Here is a 24,012-nt window from a genome sequence, read left to right as displayed (position 1 = left end):
GTAAGCACGTTTAGAAAACACTAAACCTTGCAATACAACCTTTCCTCTTGGGTGAAAATAGGACTTAAGCAGTGTTTCAGAGAAAGTATAATCTTCAGGTAGCCTTGAAACCTTTTTCAGTGAAGTAAACAGAAGAAATAAATAGCTTTAAACAAGTTTATTTTATGGTTGAATAAATGACATTCTTGCTGTTAGATCAGAAGTTTAATAACATGGAGTAATTTATGAGGTTGTGTTTACTGTTGTTTTCTTTTTTAAAACTTACACCCCTCTAGCAGTGCATGGAAGGATACTGAAATGTAATTGTAGACCTGTCAAAACAGCTCACAGTGGACTGGTGGCACCCTTTGAAGACGGCGATATGCTGATGGATGAATTTATCAGAAAAAAACAGTTGTTTCTCTTGGCTTGTGGATTCTCTTTAACAATATGGGAAAATCCTTAGTCCTGAATCCCGTAAGACCATACAAATGAGCTGAGAGAAATCACTTCAATACGGATATACAGATGTAATGACAGCAATTAGTATGTATATAACAGGAGATGGAATGGGGGGCAAGGGAGGTGGATGAAGGATGGAAGAAGTAGACTTAAAATTTTGAAAGCTTGACTAACTGTTTTAAAAACTATGTTCTTCATAAAAATACATGAAAGAATTCACAATGAAGTAGGCGATGAACTTTTGCAGTGTATGCGCTCTATTGAAAGACGTGAGATACGATGAACGTTTTGGGCACAGCACTGGATGGTAGCTTAAGGAAGCTCAACTCCTGTTGGTCATTGATGGCAGTAAGTACAACAATGTAAATATGAAGATACTTCAATGCATTTTCTTCTCATTTCAGGTTTACTTCTTGATTTCATAATTAACAAAGCTGAGACGGTGCAACCTGACTGTTGAAGGGTGCAAGGTGTGAACCTGCTCAAGCAGGTAGGCACACAATAGAAAATAAAATGTTTAAAAGTGGTAAAACTGCCTGTCTTGTGATTTGGAATATACCTTCTTATATCCCTTCTATCCTGGCTGTACTGCAAGTTAAACTGTATCAGTTGAATTATTTTTTCATTGCTAATGTTGCTGTGCAAGAAGGACTATACAGGTTTTGAAGAAAAGACTCAGCCTCAAGCCTTGGAATGTTTTGGCTTGTCTTTCTAAATAACTGGTAAATATAAGGGTAAAATGGAACAATTTTGTGAATTAATCTTGGATGTCCTGGAAGAAGTAGTACCTACTTTTTTTTTCTGAATGTTGAGTGATTTTTGGATTTACACCCTGATGACTTTTGGGAGAAAAGGACTACTTCCCCTTATATACTTTAATTGGCCAGATTATTAAATGCCATACTGATCTAAAGTGTTAAACTCCCCATGTTGTGTGTCATCTGTCTCATCCCCCCTCGATTTGTTCTTCTGCTGAAGCGTTGCAGTGATTTGATTCCGTGTTCGTAAGTTCTCCTTAACTATTCTGAATAATTAAATTCTGAAGCTGTGGTAGCTAGTGGAAGTGTACAGCAGTAAGAGACTCTGAACAGTGACTTTTTTTCATTGCTGTGCAGCAGAGTTGAGCTGTTCTTTTCAGTTCTGTCAGGAGACTTAAAACAGGTAAAACATTAACTTCCCTGACACTGTTTCATGATAAAAGTTTGTCTTCCAGGCAAAGTCCATTGTGGTGGCTTAGTAGGAGCATTTGTTCTTCCATTGTTTTCACGTCTTTGAGTATGATGGATTGCCATGAGGATTTAGAAATGGAGAAGACAAACTTTGCTTCTTGAAATAGCCTCCAAATTTTAGGAAATACTTATTTTGAGAGCGAGAGGCTTCCAGGTTGTTGGTTCTCCATCACCACCACCCTCCACCTCCCCCTTATTTGTCAGTAGGGCTCGTATGAATAGGGTCACAAAATCAGTCTGGGTTAAAAATATTCTTGTAAAACAGAACATTTGTAACTTCTGTTGTGACATGGATTGAGTTTAGAATGTAGATGAATAATTCATTGTATTGGCAGGATGGGAACTTTCTACATGGGCCTTGTTGCTAAGGTAGTACTTAGTCAAACTGCACATCAACAGAAATATCCTCAGAGACATCTATGTTAATTTTCATTCTAGTTTGTTAAGAGGTAGAAGTGGATCTCTGCAGAAAACCATCCACAAAGGTTACTGTTAAACATCAAAGAGGGTTGACTTTGGCCTTTGTCTTCACTTGGTAGATAACTTGGGTTGCCTACAATTCACAGTATGGGTCCTGTTTGGATAAGGTCCTTAGAAACCAAGTTTTTATTGCTTTTTCTTTATAGATGTTAAAGACTCGCAACACTTTTGGAAAGACAAAAGTCTTGTAGTTCTTGATCAGAACTCATTCTCTGCTGTATTAGCCTGCTTTGTAAGAGTCTTCCCTTTTTGAATGGCACCATTTGTAGCATGGCCAAAAAAAAAAGTTATCTCAAAGCAGCTCAAGAGCTTCCAGAATGAAGTAGCTTGTATAAATATTACTAAAATTACATGCAGAACTGATCAGCTTGTGTTGCCTGGTTTCCTTCAGAAGAAGGAGGTTTGAAGAGTTCTAGATGTATGCCTTTGGGGTCAGGGTGCAAAATCTTTGATGCCAAGAAGGGGATATAAGTAGCATGGCAGTGTTTTCCTGTGAGAAATCAAATTCACTTGTTACTGATTGCTGTCAATGGCTTTCACAGCTCAAGCGAACCCTCTGCCTTTACTTTCCATAAACTATGGAGGAAGGATTCAAAGTAGTTTATTCCAAGAAGAGTTGTTTGCCAGTTTGAGTCTTGCTGTTCAGTGAAACTTTGGCTGTTGCTCGTTTTCAAACAAAGCTGAACTTTGCACCTTTGAGTTGGTGGTACTCACAGCACATGGGAATCTGCAGATTTTCATGTTTTCTGCAGAAATGTCCACATTTCTTACAGTAAGATTCTAAAAAAACTTATAATGCTTAATAATTTACATTGGCAATATACTTTCAGCAGACCAAACAGCTAGCTGTTAGATTGACTATTGTCTTCACTGACCAACTTCAGTGATTTCAGATCTGGCTTGCAGTAAACGTAACTAATTTTAAGTCTGTGTGGTATGAATGAATTTAGCAAACTAATTTGGAATACAGATTGTTTCTTCAGACTTGGTGTGTGTTGAGTTATGAGGTATGTTATACAGTGTAGTTTTACAGCAGATAAGCAAGCTGTCAAGCGTCTGTTTTCCAGTAGGGTAATAGCTTACCAGAACTTTTAAACTCTGGACACTCGGGTATCACTGCTGATATTTTTGGATGTGAGACTACACTGCTTGGGATGATCTGCTGGACAGTTTGTAACAGGGTCTTGAGAAAAGATAAACCAAAAAACCAGTTTTAAAAATTCCTGACAATGTTTCCAGGAGCACCTGCCCTCCAGATGTGTGCAGTCACGCTTGTCTCTGCTGGGAGATGAGACCTGGATCAGGCAACAGGGATCAACACTGTCCCTTTCAAGGTAGATGTGGAGCTGGTGTCATGGGAAGGCAGTTCTGTAGCTGTAAGCAGGAAGGAAATGTGACCTCTGGCAGAGCAGATTGCTATGGAGACTTGCCGTTAGCATCCACAGCACTGTGTAAATGCTTCTACTGCAGTTGCCACTCCGGACCAGACACACTTTACCTCCCAGTGTTTCGAAAAGCAGCATCCCTCTGTGAGGCTGTATGCCTGTGCATGCTTTGGGGGCACAGCATCACATTCAGTGGAAAAATCTAAATGGTAAGATAGGCGAGCAGCCACCACTGCTTTCACAGTTTGCCTTTGCTTCATTTAGAGGCATCTCTTTCTTTAAAATCAGAGTAATCCTTAGGATGTTTTATAAGAACAGATTCTTTCAGAACAGTGGTTTGGGTTTTTTTGTTGCTTACCAGCTGAACACGTTTTATCTGAGTCGGTCATTAATTCTTAAAACAACTAAATGTATGTCACAGTAAGTTTACAACTGCTATGTTAAGACATGGGAGCTGAAATGACTGCAGTATTTACTTTGTTTAACCTTTTGAGTGCTGATAGAGCATAGCAACTCAGTTTCTATTCTAGTAGGAGTTACCTCACATGTTAGGAATGAATCAAGTTCAAAAATATTGACAAACATAAAAAAACCTTCTAAGACAAGAGAGCTTCTGGCACACATCACACATACCAAACTAATGTTTGGCTAGGAAGTGCTGTGGATCAAAGTAAAATACAAAGACTCTTAAACAGCTCAAAGCAAGTAATACTGTTAAAATCTGTTTTAGGGCCTTCTCAGGACTTACTGAGCATTACTGCCACTTTTACTTGGTCAGTCAGCTCTAACCATGTGCTTTTTTTTCCAAAATGAGTTATTTCAGAAGAGATGCAACAGAGAAGAGTGGTGGTGAAAGCTGATTTAATTGTATTAGTCTATTAAAATGTTTCAAACAATATGGAGTTCAGTGTAAATAAAGGTAGCTTATGGATGATAATGTATTGAAGTGTAGTTTATTCTTGAACTATGGGGTTGTCCTTTAGTAAAGCGCTATTCTGAAATTACACAGTTTATGGGATGTATTTGTAATATCCTTACAGAATCTAGCTTTTTTTCTGGTTTTATCATATCAAAGCCTCTTAGGATTCAGTTGGGAGCAGCTCTCCCTGGTTCTGAGACAATTTAGATCGTCTTCCTGTATCTTCTGGTAGTTCCTATTACTATTTGTTTCTTCTGCTTCTCTTCCGTGTTTACTGTGCTAAAGTTTTGCTTGTTTTGGCCCACAGACTGCAAAATGTTGTTCTTTCAACACATGTATTTAGTAAATTAAAAGGAAATATTTATAAATGGTCCTTTCATGCATTCTTTCCCTGAAAAATGACTGAGCATAAGAATGAACTTTGCTTCTTCAGTGATAGTGCTTTTTGATTTTTTTTAATCCCTGGTGTGATCTATTTTTTCCTAACAGAACAGGAAACATTAAATATGGTTTTTTTGCATGCTTTCTAGTGTAGAATATATTAAAATACTTCAGCTGAATTGATGTAGCATCTTTAGTATAGTGAAAGGGAGGAACAGGAACATGTAACATGATTTTAAAAATAAAAACCAACCTCCCATTTCTGGAAAGTACCAGCTCTCATGATGAGCAACCCACTTTCCTAGCGGTTGCTCCTGTGACGGGTGTTGTGCTGTTCCTGAAAGTGCCCTGGCAGTAGTTGCAGTATTTGGTAACCATATATGTAATTTGGCTTTGGAGAGCGACTGAAAGGGAAGACATTGCAAGTCAGTCCACTGGAATTTGCTTAAAATGGATACAGCAGCAGAAGTACTTGATCGGTTGTGTTTATATACCTAAATGTTGCTATTTTTAATCAGTAGGTGAAGAAAAGAGTGAAGTTGTACTGATATATTTCCTTTTTTTTCCCCTGGCTCTTATTCATTAGTCACTTTTACTGAGAAGTTTGTTGATAACTTTTATGCAATACTCTGTTAGTTTTGTCTTTACAGTCCGTTTTCTAATTCCTAGAGCAGTCTTCCTTTTTCCCTCTTCTAGAATGTAGGCAATGAACATTGCAACGTTTTTTTTCACAGATGCTCAAGTTTTGGCAGTTTGTTGTCAAAATACCTCTGTTAATTTCATGAATAGAGATGCTTTTTTAGCATTTATTGAAATAAATAATTAAAATAACTTACAGTATGTTTTCTCTGGACCATCACAATTACTGATGCTCGGTTTTCTTGGGGACTCCATGATCTCGTGTACTTGCCCAGTGTTTATTTTATTCTCTCCTAGGGCAGCAAGGACTTTCGCTTGCTTAAACAGAGCGGTTTGTTAAGGGGTCTCACAGCCACAGGCAGTTGTGCACTGCTGTATATGTTTAAAAACATTGATTAGATTTTTACAATATGATCCTTCGTGACTCTCGGGTATTCTGAGCTCTCTTAAGTAACATGAGAGGTGATGTAACATATCTGATGATTTTAAAGCTGGAGTGCTGATTACATACTAGAAATAAATAGACACTAATAAAAATCCAGCTCTTAGTTAAAAACGTATGTGTTGTGTTTATCCAGTAATAAGTTTTTATTAACACCATTGCAGATGGAGTGTCTGTTTGCTCAGAAACACCTAAAATTCTACTTCTGGATTTATTATACTACACAGCCCTTAGACATATCCTGGAAATGCAAAGACAAATTTTAAATCTTTATAGGTGTGCCACCTCTACCTGGAGCTGGGATTGCGTAGTGGTGGATGATTTTGGAATAAGTTTTAAAAAATACTAGTTGAGGCAAAAACCCCAATGATTCATGTTACGGGAAGTCTTAGTGACTTGCCAGTGATGCTTTTGAAAGGATGAGGATAGCTCACCAATCCTAAATAAGAGGATAGAAGAATGTAATAGCAAGCTGCCTTTTCAGTGCACTGATTAAAACTAAGGTCAGATTTCCTTGCAGTAGCCTTGGCGGCCTTCATTTCACTAATGTGGGTGTTGCAACCTAAAGCTTCGAATGAGAGTGAGTTCTGTTTTCTTGACTCAGAGTGCGGATGGACAGATCTGTAGAGAAATCAATCAAACATGATCAAGTGTGCATGAAAATGTCCAACTCTGAAACAAACTCTGCAGAGTTATGAGTATCACTTCAATATTCTTGTTTGCTAATGCTAGGAATGTTTCCTGACAAATAAAAAATATATTCAATTGTAATCTGGAAGCTGTGTATTCAGACTTTTGTCTGCTTATAGTATAATTTTTCATGCATTCTGTGTAAAATTCCAAAACATCAATGACACTATACAGATCCACTTTAAGTGGTAAGTCAGTAAGGTAAGAAACATTTTCAGTAACTAATTTTGCAGTTGAACATGCATAGATACAAGCAGATCTGTAACTCTACCAGTACACTGGGTTTTTTGGGGTTGGTTTGTTTGTTTGTTTTTCCTGCCCAAATTACTTACAGCTATGCAATATTTTACTAACCTTGAGGGGGAGAAAATGTAATTTCTTGTAGAAATTCCTAAGGAATTCTGTTAAATGCTAAATAAATTGCTTCTGATATTGTGAATAAAACTTATGTATTGTTTAAAAAGAGCAGATTTTCTTCTCAGCTTCGTCAGGTACCTCTGCTAATGAGGAATACACAGCAATCCAAACACTTAACTCAAACTAGTGCTTAGTCACTTTCCTAGGCCACTACTGAAACCTCCAGTTTCTAGGAATGGAAATAGAAAGGAGACTGGGAACTTAATCTGAGGAGCGAAGGAGTGTAGTCCCCTTCCTGCTTGCCAAGTCAAGGGCCAAAGCATTTTCCACTTAAGCTAAAGAACTATACTGGAACCAACAGGGATTCAAAAGCCGGAGCATATTTTGCAGCATGATCAAATTTTAAATTGTAAGGAATTTTGTTCATGGCTGGATACAGTGATTAAATAGGTCAATAGGCTGGACAGAAAAGGCACCAGAGCTCTCCTGACCGGTCTCTGACGTGCTGGATTTACTTTCACAACCCGTCATGGAAGGGAGGTCACAAAAGGAGGTTGTCAGTAGCATGAAGGGGAAAGTTTGTGAAGGTCCCTGTCGGAAGCTGCAAAACTGGGTATTATGCTTTTGTACTGACAGGAAAATCTGACCAGCTGAAAGAAATTACAGCATCTTGAATTTTAGCAAAAGTTGCACCAGCCTTCAAATAATATGACACTTCCACCTTTTGAATTTATAGTCCTGAATATTTTTCTTTCCCTGGAGGTAAGAGATGATGAAAACCCTTTAGAAAAAGCTTGCTTGTTGATACAAAGTTGATGTTTACAAGAAAACAGATCAGGTAGGGTGTAACTGAAACAATTGTGTGGTCAAACTGTATTCCCTGAAACCGCTTTTGAGGGACTCTCTAACCTTTACCTGGATGTGTGCCTGAAAATAGCCCAGGTAATTCGTAATTATAGCTATTTTGAGTCATTTAATGCTACAGCATAATCTATTCTGTGTCTGAATATTTGGAAGGATGTCTGAATTATTTTGGCTGCAACAGAACTCCTCACTGGATGATACACGCTTGTAACTGATCATAGCAACTGCATAAACTGCACAAGCAGACAGGACATGTACATCCAGGATTTAGCCTGAGCATTCATAGCGAGGCAGATCTGTGCAAATAGGGTTATATTCATGTATCTCGGATTATCATTTTTGTTCGTGATTCCTTCTGAAAATTTAGAGGAGGGTTTGGGGGATGGGTTTCTCTCTTTTTTTGATGGTAAGCCTTTTTATTTCTTCATTGTTCTTTAAACCAGTGACAGCTGGCTGTATTGATAATGTGACTGAAATGAAACGGTTTGTCTCTTTAAAGGTGTTCTTGCTTAAGCTAGCATGGCCTCTGCCTGTTCCTGGGTTTTGCATTAACTTGCTACTCTCAGCTGTAGCACTCACATTTGTAACTACTCTGGGTTGAAAGCCTTTTATTCTTTTTGCAGATTTCCTCCTTGGACTGAAATAAACCTCCTGTTCTGAGCCCAGAACCATTCATCTGTTATTAGGCAGCCACTTCAAACATTTGTATTTCCAGTCTTATCAAGCTTCATGTCACTCTGTAGTTTGTCAGGCTGCCAGATGTTGCCTGTTCTCTCAAATCTGTTGCATGACTTAATTTTTCAAATGCTTTTATTTCCCTGTTTCCTTCAGGTACAACTGACAGGTGCTTGCAAAGATGTCTAAAACTAACAAATCAAAATCTGGATCCCGTTCTTCCCGTTCGAGGTCTGGATCAAGATCACGTTCACGTTCCTTCTCCAAATCTCGCTCCCGTTCTCGTTCTGTCTCACGATCAAGAAAACGCAGACTTAGGTAAGCGCGTGGAGCTCTGAGGCGAAAAGGTTGTAACTGTGTTTTTCGTCTCTGTCCTGTTCAGATGGTTTGTCACTTAATTCTTTTCCAGGGAAAGACTTTGATTAGATTCTAGGGCAGATAGTGTCCTGTGTCTTATGCTGTTTCCTGCCAGCCTGTGCTGCTTTGAAGTGTTTTCAGTGAGCTAAGAGAATAAATTGTGACTGTTTATCAGCATTGTCAAGATACTACTTTTGAGCCCTTAATCTAATCTCTTCAGCGTGTTTTTGGTGAACAATAATTTTACTTCTCTGTGCAGGTCTCTTTCGCCTAATGTGAATACTAACAGATACTCGAATGTACAGTTAAATCAGAAGGTGTTTTTGTTAGTAGAGGTCATTTGGTAAGGGATACAGTCCACAGTGGAGTTGTTACAGCCTTTTTAGACTGGGCCCTCAGAGAAGACTTCTGTAATTTGTTTTTCTTCAAATGTATTAATAGAAACCTGTGTCAAAATGCATGTGGGCTTTTTTTCCTCATGTTGTTCTGCAGTTCTTAATTGCTGCTGTATGTAATGAGATAGTCTATTGTGCTTTTCCTAATGCAAAGTACATAGGGTCTCTGAGATTCAGTTTCTTCTATTAAAAGTACTCATGGTTAATGATGATGTTTGAAATAGCCAAAGCAGGACAAACTGCAACAAATCATAGTTTTTTATCCTGACTGGAGGTTATTTTGAAGTTTTGCTTTTGATCAGGTATTTGCTTTACTGCTGTAACGGAGGGAGTTTAAGGGTGTGTTCCATAGGCAGTGGGGAAGAAGAGTTGTGAAGGTCCATAGCAAAACATGCTCCTTTGTTTTGTTAAACATCTTTGGCTTTTTGTAAGTGTTTAATGTAATTGGTCTCAGACTTGAGGGGCCTTTGCAGATGTTGCATGCTTTCCCCTTCTTTCTAAAAATTAAGTCAGAGAAGTTTTAATGTCAGTTCAAGATACTGCTGTGAAAGGCAGGGACAATTTTTATTGTTGTTTCCCTGCCCCTCCCCTCAACATACAGGAGTCTGTTAACAGAAATGATGATTCTGGGTGGATAAAGTAGATAAAGATAATTTCAATGCAGTTAATTTTGAGAAATTATTAATACGCATAATAGTTGTTCTTACCTCCCTGAATTGCTTCTGGTCAGGCCAGGTAAAGGCCAGTGTCTTCTCTGGATATCAGGATATCTGTTTTCTTGTTTTGTTTTGGCTAAGCATTTTGTATCTGGCAAAAGGATTCCAGTTGGACTGGGTATAATGAAGTTCAGCTGCTTTTTCACTAATTAATAACAGGTATTTTGAAAATCATTAGGCTGTAAACACATGCAACTGTTAACAATTACAGAGGTTGTTAAAAGCAGAGGCTCTAATAAATGTATAGTTGGAGAGGGAAGGACATGACAAAACTAAATTAGAGGTGGAGACTTGAGTCAAATCGAGTTCTTTGCAGAAGGAAGCTGGAAGATACGTGGTCATTTGGGAGTATCTGCCTAGCTATGAAGGGACTTTGACAGTTGGAATCAAAGGCACCCTGTGCAAACATGATTGTTTCCTCTGCACTGCTGCTGAATCTACTTGTGCTTTGTAAATAGCTCATTTTTTTAAAAAAGAATCAAAATGGAGAGGGTTAGTACAGACAAGTCATCTTGTATGGCACTAGGATATGCTCTGAGGTAGGTCTCGTGGTATCTTGGCATAAAAGTCCATTATTGTGTACTTCAGCATACACCACTCTTCATTTGGTAGGTTTACTGTTTGTTCTGCGTTGTATTTCCATGTTGGAGTCTGCCTAATATTTCTTGCTTGCTTTATGACTTTATTTTTCATCTTTATCTATTGTAAAATGGTGGGTGCTTTAGAACTGGAGCAGTGTGTATTAGCTGGCTAGCTACAGGGGCTGTCAGAGTTGGGAGAATTACTACTTGCAGTGTTTCTTTTGCATAGTGTTTACTGTATTTTTCTAAAAAGATTTCTTGTAAATAGTCTGCAACTTTTGGAGTGAAATCTTCCTGCTGCGAGCCTCTCTGAAGTGGTAGGACAGATTTTGGAAGAGGTGTACAACAGGTCCCTTGCTGATAATTGATCACAAATGCAGCAGTTGTCTAAATATGTGAAGGTCTGTGTTCTTAGTGCTTTTGAATAGGGCTGGTTAGAATTGATTCTTGCCGTCTGCCTCTGCTTTTTCCTTTCTTGTTGTTTGAATGAGGAATTGTCTCAGATAAGTTGCTTAGATTTTTTTGGTTGTTTGATGTAAAGGATGAAGCACATGTTAAAATTACCATTAAACTGCTTGCTAGCAGTGACTATAGTATCAATAAACAGTTTCCTGCTAAACTGTGATGTATTTGATAGGTGGAGGAAATAAAAACAGAACTAAAGTTCGTCTCTGACTGCATTCATATATTCTAATCTTCGCTTAGGGAATACAGCGTTGTATTCCCTTATGTTGTGGGGGATTGGGGTGTAAGCGGAGAGGGGGCCGCAGTGAGGTGTGCGTTGCTAGTCTGTAGAAGAAATACATGTCTCTGGGAGTATGACCAGTGAGTGATTCAGAGCCAGATCTCTCCTAAGGTAAGAAGGGACTGTGAAAATGGTTTCAATTAATATTATTTACTTGAATTCTTTTCTATTTAAACTTACTGTTTTGGACACTTCCTCTGTTTTACTAATGCACATTAACTGAAATCTCAGACTTCCAGCAGCAGTTTGTTTTTCCGACAGCTGTGAAATACTGGCATTTAATCCTGAGCTACAGTGGGACTTCTAATCAGTTACACAACTCCAGCTCCAAAAATTTAATGGAAGAGACTATTGGAACAATTAGCACTTAATGTTTTGCCACTTAAATCTGTATTCTTATAGGCTTTGTACTTGTCCTGGGTTCAGTTCTGTTCTTTATGAATGTTCTTGCGTGGCATGGAGGCGAGCAGAGGGACACTGGACAGCGCCATCTTGCGGCGTCAGGTTGGAGAGCGAGCACATCCCTCTGCTGTCCCGCTTGTTTGGAGCTCCAGCTTCTGAATTGTGGCAAGGGGTGCACCTTTTGAGACTTAAAACTACAGAGCAGTGTGCAGTTTGCTCCAGTACTGCTGCTCTTATGTTGAAGTGTAGCAATTTATTTAACTTGGCAAAGAAGTGGGGTTTTGTCTTGATTATCAGAATTTCAAAAGCACATGAGAACTTGGGATGCAAGAGGAAGATTTTGGATCTGTTCCAATAACAGTAGCATGACGTGCATGACGAAATACTTCTTTGTGGAGGAGATCTAAGATGTATAACCTTGACCTTGAGCTGTAAAAGTGTTGGAAGTTTAAGATATGTCACTTTTTCTGAAGCTGGATAGCAGCCATGTTCATCCTAGAAAAATGAAGAGCAATGTATACTTACCGTGGTTTCTGCAATGATCCTGAACTCAAATATTTGTTTGACGATATTGCAGATACAAGTTATTTCCACTGCAGTTTATTGAGGGCAAAGTGTAATACCTCAATTGGATGAGGGTAAACCAAAGAAATTAATTTTAAAAGCTTAGAAATTAATTTTTAAAATTATTTTTTTAATAAAAAGTTGTGACAGAAGAATAAACTTTAAAATATTTGTGTTATTTTTTTCTTTTATCAGTTCTAGGTCTCGTTCAAGATCATATTCTCCATCTCATAACAGAGAAAGGAACCATCCGAGAGTCTATCAGAACCGGGATTTCAGAGGTCATAATAGAGGATACAGGAGACCATATTATTTTCGTGGCCGAAATCGAGGGTTTTATCCATGGGGCCAGTATAACCGAGGAGGATATGGGAATTACAGGTCAAACTGGCAAAATTATCGCCAAGCGTATAGCCCTCGTAGAGGGAGGTCACGCTCTCGTTCACCCAAGAGAAGGTCTCCTTCACCAAGGTCTAGAAGTCATTCTAGAAATTCTGATAAGTCATCTTCTGATCGGTCAAGGAGGTCATCGTCTTCTCGATCTTCCTCAAATCATAGCCGAGTTGAGTCTTCCAAGCGTAAATCCGGGAAGGAGAAAAAGTCATCTTCCAAGGATGCCCGGGCAGCTCAGGCTGCAGGAGATAATCAGGGTGATGAGTCTAAGGAGCAGCCATTTTCAGGAGCAGCGGCTCAAGACGTCAAGGCATCTGAGGGATCAAAACCATGGCAAGATATGACCACCTATGGTACAAGTTCAGCGTCGAGAGCTTCTGTGTCTGAACTTAGCCCAAGGGAACGCAGTCCTGCATTAAAAAGCCCTCTCCAATCAGTTGTGGTGAGGCGACGTTCTCCTCGGCCAAGCCCATTGCAGAAGTCGAGCCCTCCACTCTCCAACCCATCACAGATGAGCTCTGCTTTACAAAGCAGCAGCACCTCCTTTCAGGCAGGCCCTCATCAGAGTCCATTTGACCATGGCTCAGCAGGTTTGAGCCCAACAAGGAAGAGCCCTGTGTGCAAAAGTCCAACACCAATCAGTTCGATTTATAGTACATCTCAGAAGGAGGAAACCACAGCTCCTGGAGGAGGAGCCTTCTCAAAAAGGCAAGTGATGCATTTTGTTGGGCTGCTGTATTTTTTGACAAGCCAGCTTGCATGCGTAGGTGCTCTCCATGAGCACTGTCAGGGTTCTCAGTGTGTGTGCAGGGTGCCATGCTAGCAAGCTGCCAGCTGTTTGGGCCTGGTACTGTCTAAGTTATAGAACAAAATGCAGACCTAGCCCTGCGCTGTAGGAAATTGGAGTTTTCTGACTTGGGTAGTTCTAAAGATTGCATAGGTTCCTTGCAAAAATGTTCACAGCTCATGAACACTTGAAGTGAAGATGTGCCCAATGAGATTTTTTGGCAACCTAACAGTGCACACTGGAAGCTTGCATTTCTAAGTTATTCACTTTTCAGTTAAAGACATTTTTTTTTAGTATTGCATTCTTGAATTGCATTAAATACTATAAATCAGAAAAATTTAATTAAATCTTACTGCATGTCCTGCTGCAAACAGCCTAAGGCAGGTGTAGGTGCAGTGCTTGTGCCTATGTACGTGGGTAGGATGAGAAACTAAAGTACCAAGATCATCACTAAAATTAAGACATCCTTCCACACAGAAGGCACCATTTTACAGTGTTTCTGCTTGCTTAGTTAGTCCAGTGCAGATTTGTGTCTGAATGTGATACTTTGTTTTGAAAGATACAGTAGCATTCACAAATACTTTTAAATATTTTCTTATTTTTAAAGTTATTTTGAACTGATTCTGTGTCAAGGATGTCTGAAATGGAGAGGGGAAAAAAAAAAAAAGGCTATAACTCTTGTTTGGGCTTTCCAAAGCACTGAACTAATGTCTTTGGGCTTTACTGCTGTTTCCTCAAAGCTAGGGTTTTGCTTAATGAATGCTTTAAAACATAATTCTGATGCTTTAAACTAGCTAAATTGTTGTTCTCACTAGAAGTGTTTTGTCTTCTCCCAGCAAAATAAATATTCTCCTCTGTTAACCTTTTTGCTTTTATTTGTATTTACAGTCTGTCATGAAATATTTAGCTTACCTATGAAACTTGCACCCAAAATTTGAAGTAGCTTTTGAGGCTTTTATTTCCAGTGTGTTGTTTAAAGCAGAACAGCCCAGTTTGAAAGTTTTGATGTGTTGTTCTCCTGAACCAGGTTTGTAAGGAAATAAACCGATTGGGTAAGATGTTACTATTTTCCTTAAAATGAATCTGTGGGTAAGCTGTTTTCTATTTGTTCTTAAGCCTCATTTCATCAGTTCCTGCATATCCATTTTCTTCTACATTTGCTGAATTTATTGAGAACTAAAAGTGTAAATCCAGGCTGAGCAATCTACTTTGCATTGTAACTGTTTTAGGGCCTAGAGACAGCTTCTGTACATGCATAGCTTGATGTTCTCAAAAATTTAACTGCTTTCAACTGAAGTGTTAATGTCTTTGATTTTTTTAATAACAAAACTATTGCAATGTCTGTTTTATGAACAGGTATCTGGAAGAGCAGAAGACTGAGAATGGAAAAGACAAAGAGCAGAAAGTAACAAATACTGAAAAAGAAAAAAGTAAAGAAAAAGGGAATTTCTCTGAGTTGGGATCAACAGACGGAAAGGCAAAATCTGACTCCTATGCAGCCAAAGCCGACTCTGAGAAGGGATACCGCGGCAGCCAGTCGCCCAAGCGCTACAAGTTCCGGGATGACTTTGACAAGCTAAAGGTCCCGGAGTTCCACAAGGAAAGTCATTATGGCAAAGAGGAAACAGATGAGCAGGAAAAGAAAGACAAGGCCAAGGGCCGAAAAGATTCGGAATTTGATGATGAGCCCAAATTTATGTCTAAAGTTGTAGCAACTTCAAGTAAAAGTCAAGAGGAGGATAGGCCAGGAAAATGGGAAGGCGTGGTGTTCTTGCCACCTGGAAAAGAGAAGCAAAGGAAACCTGATGAAATGGAGGAGGAGAGCTATTCTGAAAGATCAAAAAAAGAAGAGAGACCAGCATCCAAGAGAGCTGAACCAGGTCACAGGGGGTTTGTTCCTGAAAAGAATTTTAGAGTGACCACTTACAAATCAAGCCAGGAAAAAAGTTCTTCCCCCCCACCAAGGAAGGCTTCTGAGGTGAAGGAGAAACCAGGCACCAAAGTAGAGGGGCTAGCTCCTGGCAAATCCTTTTCCATTACTCGTGAGGCCCAGGTCAATATTAGAATGGATTCCTTTGATGAAGATCTTGCACGGTAAGGATTTGCTATTTTTTGAGAAGTCTAAATAGTGAATTTTTTTTTTAACCCTATTTCTCTTCATGAGATCCTCATATGCTTGCCAAGTGTGAAGAAGGCTAAATAATATTGCATCACAATTTGCATTTATGTTAATTTTTTTTTCTGGCATTATAATACTGTGTCACCCTTTTTTTTTTTTTGTGGGGGGGGGTTAGAGGGGTTACCAGTTTGCAGACGGTGAAAGTACAACATGAAGGTTAAACAACTTTTCCTAATCTTCTACAACTAGGTGTAAGATTAGGTCAGAATGTAAATGCTTCTGCATTAGGTTCCATGCTACAGCAGGCTCTGGAAAGAGTTATGTACTCAATGGCTTCTTGCTGCTTGCAGCTTAGTGGTACAGTTAGTGGTAAGGTTACAGTGCCGCTTAAATGACGTTTGATTCTCTGAAGTGTGTTTAACTACTCTTAGTCTCAACATAGCATTACTGAAACTCTAGGAAGCTTTGCAAGCCACTTCAGCATTGCTTCAGGAGATCTTAAGACAGTAAAAAGTTATTCCAGAAAATACATTTGTACAGCAGTAGCCAGCGAGTGTTAATACACTCTGTGGGATGTTAGAGGTTAATCACAGAATGGCGGGGGGGTGGGAGGGGCCTCTGGAGATCATCTAGGTTGCGGTTGGAAGGGACCTCTGGAGATCATCCCCCTGCCAGAGGAGGTTCCTAGAGCAGGTTGCACAGGATTGCGTCCAGGTGGGTTTTGAACGTCTAGAATTTAGGAACAGTAGCAAAAGATTACAGCCAGGTAGTGGTGTAAGAATGGGCTTGTGTTTCACAGGATGTCAGGGTTTAATACCTGCACAGCCCTCCAAATACAGAATAACAAGTGACCTGAATTACTATAGTAACCTAGATCTGTGTAGTTTAGAGATGTTTAAATAAGCATCCTGCTCATGCTATCAAATGTTCTTAGCTGCCTTCATAATACAACATAAAAAATGCAGTCAGCTTCTAAATTCTGAAATATTAATCATCTTAAACTGCTTCCCTTTACCTGTTCTTCTATTTCATGTAGTCTGTTCTTTTTCTAGTCCAAGTGGCATATTGGCTCAGGAACGCAAATTGTGTCGTGACCTGGTGCACAGCAACAAAAAAGAACAAGAATTTCGTTCGATTTTCCATCATATTCAGTCTGCTCAGTCTCAGCGAAGTCCTTCTGAACTGTTTGCTCAACATATAGTGACTATAGTCCATCATGTAAGAGGTAGGCCAGAAGTCCATGTATCCTCAGATGAAGGGTTGCTCCTCCCTTGCCCAAATAAGTGGGTTTCATGCGCTCCAGATAATGCTCAAAGAGTTGTTTTCCAGCAGATATGCCACAGATGAGAATAGCAGCCTGATCATGAGTCTTCTTTATTTACATAAAGAACTTCTCTTCTGGAACGGTGGAAGGGGCATTCTTGGTTTTACCTGAGCAATATTCATAGCGCCTGTGACTTAGAATTTGTGTATTCTAGTGAATTTGTGACTCACCAGTGTGCTTCATGTGTCTGACATCTGAATTTGACCAAGCTGTAGGACTGATGTGCTTTGTCTTTTTACAAAAATGGTATTAATATTTTGGCATTGTTTACTCAAACCCCCAACAGAGCATCACTTTGGGTCTTCAGGAATGACACTGAATGAACGCTTTACCAAGTATCTAAAGAAAGGAATGGAACAAGATGCAGCTAAAAACAAGAAGAGCCCTGAAATCCACAGGTTGGTGCCATTGGACACTGTCTTAACATTTTGGGGGTATTTCAGGTTTCCTTCTCTCAAACTCTGGAATAATTCTGGAATAATTCAAGTATATAACTAGCTTTAGGGAGGGGAAAAAAAAAAAAGGGAAAATGTGGGGAGTTTTAAGTATCTTTGGAAATATTGATTGTCTTTGAATGACTTTTGATCTAAAAACATCAGATTCTTCTTACAAGCAAGATTATATCTGTGCACTTTCTCTACTTTCAGGAGGATAGATATATCTCCCAGTACTTTTAGAAAACATGGATTCTCTCAAGAGGAAACGAAAAGTTCCAGAGATCCTGGCTTCAAGGTGAACTGTTACACTGATTAGTTTAATTCAACAAAATGAGTGCATTGGGCATGAACTTAACAGTGATGTTTTTGTTTAAATTACTCTCTACTTAAGTTTGTGTTTTTCTTTTAAGGATGGGCATAATTCTAAAAATGAACTACAAAGGGTTAATTTTTATTAAAAATGTATCAACAACCTTTGTGAAGTGGTTAGACTATGGTAAATGACCCCAAAGTCAATTGAGGTGAGCTTGAGAAAAAAGAGAGGATTTTTGGAACAAGTGCCCATGATGAGAGAAGAAACTTTTTGTGATATTTTTCTGCTTGTAAGTATTATTAAATCAATTGTATACATGCGATATTTCCAACCATGTTTTCAAAAAGACATGCATGTCAAAAAGAGGAAAGTAAAACTAAATACTTATCTAAACCAAATACACTATTAAGCAGATTATAAATTTTGTTCTAACAACTTACTGTACCGTTTCTGTTAATTGCTGTTACTTTAACATTCAGCACTTGTTTTAGTAGATCCAAACCATTTGGAATTTAGTGTATTAGCTTTTCTGAGTAGATGAATGTTAAGCCATCGCACTCACTGTAAACAGTCATAAAAACGGCTTAACGTAAAATGTTTGGATTTTAACCTTTGTTTATTCACCTTCATACATATTTACGTTGAACGTTGAAGAGATTTTAAACAGTCCTGCAGAAACCTTACTTGTTTCATATTTGTTTTCGATTTTTTCCAAACACACTTGTGGCTTGACATGGACGATGGTGAGATGGATTTGATGGGCCTGAACTCTTGAGCATCAGCTTGGCAGAGTGTATTATAAACGTGGTTTCCAAACAGCTCGCCAGCCTTCCGTGAAACAGACGTGCCCTCACAAACCCAAATAGGTGTTTGCTGTACCACATAAGGGAGCTGCTGCTGATTTTGTCACTTATCTGTCATCCATCGTGTTGGGAGCAGTTTTATTCTCAGAGTAGAAATTAAAACTCTTTGCCTGGGGAAAGTAGAAGAGCAAAATACCAAAACAAAACGCCTGCTCTCACTCCTGCGTTATTTGACATATTTATTTATACAAAAAAGTGTTTAGAAACTCATGTAAGTAAAAAATTTAATAGCTAGAGAATTACTAATCCTTTTGTATTTAATTCAAGATGATTAATATGATGTATGTTGCATATCAAGTCATACGGTTCCCAAGATCAGTGTTGTGTAAATAAAGTAGCAATTGCTGAGCACAGCCATGGAGGCTGTATGTTGTTGCTAGCAACATTGTGTACAGGCTTCCTGCAGATGCACTGCTACTCAGTTGAATGTTTGTCAGAACCACAGCAACTGTCAATTTGCTGCTCCTGTATGTGCAGTCAGCAGAATCTCATCCAGGTATCACTGATCTTAAAGTATACACAGGTAACACAACTTCTCATTTTCCAAAGAAGCTGTCTTAATCCATTATTTAAGTAGCAATTTAAATAGAACTCAAAGAAAGCATTACCAGAATTTTTTTGTAAATTAAGAGTGTTTTAAAAAAAAAAAACAAACCAAACTCACTGTTGAGTGTTTTTCATACAGCTGGTTGATTTTAGCTTTGTGAAACACCAGGCTCAGCTTGCGTTAGTGGACTTCCTAGGATTGTGTGGAGAAACGCATACTTCGTCTGTGGTGACTTCTTGGCATCTTTCACATGGTGCCTTCTAGTCAAGGAGTAAGGAGGACTATGGGTGGTGTCTGTCACAGAGTAAATCTTCTTGACAGACGTATTAAAGGCTGCATATCAGTGGGATGTTGGCATTCTCCCAGATGCATTTGGTTGCTGCGTTTCAGTGACCTCCATCTCTTACCACTTTGATCAGTAATCACGATCTTGGGTATCTCCAAGCAGCAAACAGCTTTTGCTTTTTCTTAAGTACTGCTTCCAGACCTGGTGATTAAAATTCCCTTCCACCCTGCTAGATGATGTCCGTCAGCAGGATAGCGAGCATGCTGCTGTTCAGTAACAAACGTCCACGGGCTGTTAGACATTCTTGACATGCTGTAGTTCTGATACATAATCAGTTGGATTGGATTTCCAAGTTGTTCTTGTCTCTCACTGGCTGTGGTGTACAATAAGTGTCAGCTTCCGTGTTTCTCCCTCCCCTATTACCAGCCTATCTATACTAATGCTATTTAAAAGAGGAGAATAAAAGTCAAAAAGCAGTAGGAAAATTGAATTCTGGCAATTGAAAACTTATTTTAATAGTGCATTATTTTACAACTTAAAACAGATTATTGATTAGTATTCAGATAAACTCCTGTTCTCCAGAAGTCTGTGCAGTCAATAGCAAAGTAATGGTGCTGAACTCGTGCACTGTAAACCTTTGTACTAAACTCTCCCCTCTTCCCTGCATGTGTAGGCTGAAGGGAAATATAAGGACGACCCTGTTGACCTGCGCCTTGATATTGAACGCCGTAAAAAACATAAGGAAAGAGATCTTAAACGCGATAAATCCAGAGAATCAGTGGACTCGAGAGATTCAAGCCACTCAAGGGAAAGATCAACTGAGAAAACGGAGAAAAGTCACAAAGGCTCAAAGAAAAAGTATGTAGGAAACCTAATAGCCATTTCCTTCTGCCTTTCATGTTTCTGCTATTAAGGTTGGAGATGACACTGTGTACATACAGTTGTACACCTTTTGACGTAACTGCTTCAGTGGCGTGAATTATACCTCTGTGTGTTGTCTTGATATCATTATATCTATCTGAAGCACTATGTAATAGTTAAAGGTAAATGAGGAGGCTCCATGTGTCAGAATGGGTGAGTAATTTTTCCTTCTTGTTCCTGTTGTGTTATAGAGAGCAGCCATGTTTAAATGACTTTGCTTTAATGTTAATTTAATTTTTTTCTGTTAGCTTATTTTTTTCGTTTGGCTAAAACTCTGTAGATGCGTGCTTATCTTGTAGTAGATGGTGTAGCCACCTTAGAAAGAAGCAACAAGTTCTTTCTGGAGAAGACTTGGGAGCTGTGTTAGATCTGTGTTGTAGCTGATCCTGAGCTCTTACTATGACTTTTCCTTTTTATAGTAGGAAAAAGAGAGCATTGCATTGATAGGGGAGTGATAAAGAAATGGTTCGGTAGAAAACAAGTCACAACTGAGTTATTAACCCTGTCTGTGTCCCTCTCACCTCTATTTCCTGTCATTGAAACAGGAAACACCGAAGGGTACGTGAGAGATCCAGATCCAGTTCGTCATCTTCACGGTCCTCTCATTCAGTCAAAGCGGAGGAATATCCTGAGGAGACTGAGGAGAGGGAGGAAAGCGCCACAGGCTTTGACAAGTCCCGACTTGGGACTAAAGAATTCACCAGTCCAAATGAGAGAGGAAGAGCTAGAGGGACCTTTGTAAGTGTTCTCCACGACCCCCACCCCAAATATTGATTCCCAGACGGTCAAAAAGTGGCCATTGTGTATTGCTCTTTCACAGTTAAAGCATACCGTAAAGGAGAAACCCCAAAGGCATTGTCTGGTTGTGGATGATGAGCCAGGATATGATCGCTCCAGGTCTGGAGCACAAACCAGGGTGCTGAGAACATAGTCTGGGCAGTTGAACTCAGGATGTGTGGAGCAGAATCAAGCCTGGAAGCTCTTGTGCATTAGTAATTGCTGAGGAACCCTGATGTGCGTCAGGCAGTTTGGGTTAGACTACCAAAGTGACTCATATGGTCGTAACCATGCTTATTGTTTGCAATTCTTATGCCTTAGTTCCGTTGATGTCTTGTGTGCGTATTGTATTTGTCAGATGCTCTCTCTTGGGTGCTCTGGAAATGCCTTTACATGATCTTAAACAGCTTTATAGAAACTGATACACTGTGTGATCAGATGAGCTAGTGCAATTCTTATGCCTTAGTTCCGTTGATGTCTTGTGTGCGTATTGTATTTGTCAGATGCTCTCTCTTTGGTGCTCTGGAAATGCCTTTACATGATCATTATAGATACATTATAGAAACTGATACACTGTGTGATCACATGAGCTAGAAAACCCTAAAATGTACTGACCTGTTATTTTAATGGTAGGTTAAAGGTGTTCTTGGATGGTCAGAGAAATGATGTTGTCTCTCTTGGTAGCCCTGAAAGCTGTCTGGGAGTGGGAGGGTACTGCCACTGCAACCGTTTTGGTTTTATTCCATGTTTTGCTGTTGCAGCAGTTCAGAGCAAGAGGGAGAGGATGGGGCAGAGGCAACTTTTCAGGCAACAATAACAGCAACAGTGGTGGCAACAATGACTTCCAGAAGCGAAGCAGAGATGAGGAGTGGGATCCAGAGTACACACCTAAGAGCAAGAAGTACTACTTGGTACGTGTCTTAAGTCCTGAAACACCTATGTACACTCCAGGTATATCTGGTCTTAAGTGCTTTAGGGGTGAAAGCATCAGCTGTCATTATCTAATCCACCAGGTTAAGGCTTCATGTGACACTTTCTCCCGAGAAACTTCTGACTCATGACTAAGAGAACTTGTTTCTGTTCGTTGTAGAGTGGTTTGCCATTAAGTTAAATCCTAAAGGCCAGTTAAAGAGCATGCGTTTCACAGTATTGTGGAAAACGCAGCCTAAAGCTGTTAGTCTGTGTTGCAGGTGGCCTACGTTTCTTGGTTCTTTCATCCCCATAAAGTGTCCAGCTTCCTGGATGGGTTAGTGCTGTTCCTTTTTATTTCTGGTGATAGCAGTCTACCATACTAACAGGCATTAATCTAGGAAAACACTGTGTGACTGTGTTCTTTGAAAGAAGGGTAGTTTTAAACAGAGACTAGCTCATTTTTTCTCTTCTTGATTTGGGGTACTTGAGATCCCTAATCCTCTCATTAAATAATGCAGTATTTCAGTCTTATACCTCGAAAAAGAAAGCCTTGATTTTGGGGGTTTTTTTACTACATTTTTCTGCATTTCTGTGATCTTGTTGAAGGCAGAATTGTAATTGTTTGGGGTGTCCAGTCTCTACACTGCACTTTATGTACAGAAGTGGGTCAGTTTGAGCTCAGTGACATGGTCTGTGTCATCTTGTACCAATTGCATCTGCCTTAGCTCATGCAAAGCATTCCTGAAAGCAGCACGTGTTATAAAATTCCCTGAGTACCTAGCAATAAGGACTGAAGCTGCCCAAGTGGTTTGATTGGGAATTAAATAAAGGGGAAATGTGTACCATATCTACATCACGGAGCTGCAGAACCAGCAGTGGTACTCCAGGCCTAGACACCCGTCACTCCACAGAGAGCTCCCTGTCAGCAAGGACAGATTGCCAGCACAAGAGCCTGTGTAGCGATTGTGTGTTCTTGCCTTCGTCTGCTGCCTTTCTTCCCCAAGGCAAGGCAGTATTTCTCTTTAGATGGCCGTGTTCACCGTGCTGTAAACGTGGTAATCTGGTTTGTGCTGTGGGGCTGCGTCTCACAAGTCAGAGTTTTCCTGCTCTTATATTGTGAGTAGTCAGTCTGTTTCACCTGATGATGTTGGCTTCCTCCTGTGCAGCACGATGACCGGGAGGGCGAAGGTGCGGACAAGTGGGTGAACAGAGGCCGTGGTCGGGGTGCTTTCCCCCGAGGAAGAGGTCGCTTCATGTTCCGAAAGTCAAGCACCAGCCCCAAGTGGGCTCATGACAAATTCAGTGGAGAAGAAGGAGAAATCGAAGATGATGAGAGCGGAACAGAAAACAGAGAGGAAAAGGACGCCTTACAGACGACGACTGAATAGCCGCAGTGTCTGCCTGTTTCTGAGAGCCCTGGCCGGAGGGAAGGGGTTCGGCACGATCCTAGTGCTGGAGACTGTCAGGGCGATCCCAAAGCGCTGAGCAGAACCCCGGAGAGAAGCTCTGAAACAATCCTGAAGGTATCTGCATTTCCGAGCTCAGCCTCTCCAAGTGTGGACTAGAACTGATAAATCATTTATGCTTGGATCCACTCGTGGACTGTATCTTCCCAAAGACTTACCTTCTGGACTGAATAAGGTCAAGTACTGGGTGAGATCTTAGATTTTTCTCTCCTCTGTGACCTTATTGAATGGTCGGTTAATTTTTTGGTAACAGGCTTTGAAGACAATGTGGATTTTGGTTTGTGCCCATCTTAACCCAGTAGTCTTGACATTTTTGTTTCTCTTTTATAATTTGAAATAGTAAAGGTCGGGATTAACTCGCCAGTTCAAATTTTTCTCCCCTATTGTGTATTCAGTTTTTTAAATTCATGCTCTACTTATTTTAGGCCTTTACGTATGTAGTAACATCAATTAAATGATAATTTTGGAAACTATTTTTGGTTCTTATAAATAAGAAAACAATGAAGCATGTGAATAAACATCTAAATGTTAACTTCTTGGGACCAAACTGCTTTTTTTTTTTTAAGTTTTTTTTTAATGTAACAGTTGAGTTTAGGGCCTTTTAA

The 24,012-nt window shown here is 39.6% G+C and overlaps 1 protein-coding gene across 1 annotated transcript; it reads left to right on the top strand.

Annotated features, from left to right (window-relative positions):
• Positions 1-845: 845 nt before the first annotated feature.
• THRAP3 (thyroid hormone receptor associated protein 3) lies at positions 846-23,329 on the top strand. Its single transcript, XM_009701135.1, has 11 exons — positions 846-931; positions 8,659-8,820; positions 12,458-13,363; positions 14,799-15,536; positions 16,614-16,786; positions 17,172-17,283; positions 17,533-17,617; positions 20,005-20,189; positions 20,798-20,990; positions 21,791-21,940; positions 23,108-23,329. Exons 2-11 carry the CDS (start codon positions 8,684-8,686, stop codon positions 23,327-23,329), a joined length of 2,901 nt encoding a protein of 966 aa, XP_009699437.1. The 5' UTR covers positions 846-931; positions 8,659-8,683.
• The last annotated feature ends 683 nt before the right edge of the window (positions 23,330-24,012 follow it).

This window comes from Cariama cristata, unplaced genomic scaffold, assembly GCF_000690535.1.
Source record: "Cariama cristata isolate BGI_N322 unplaced genomic scaffold, ASM69053v1 scaffold8455, whole genome shotgun sequence".
Taxonomy (NCBI): Eukaryota; Metazoa; Chordata; class Aves; order Cariamiformes; family Cariamidae; genus Cariama; species Cariama cristata.
This window is presented reverse-complemented; position numbering and strand designations above follow the sequence as displayed.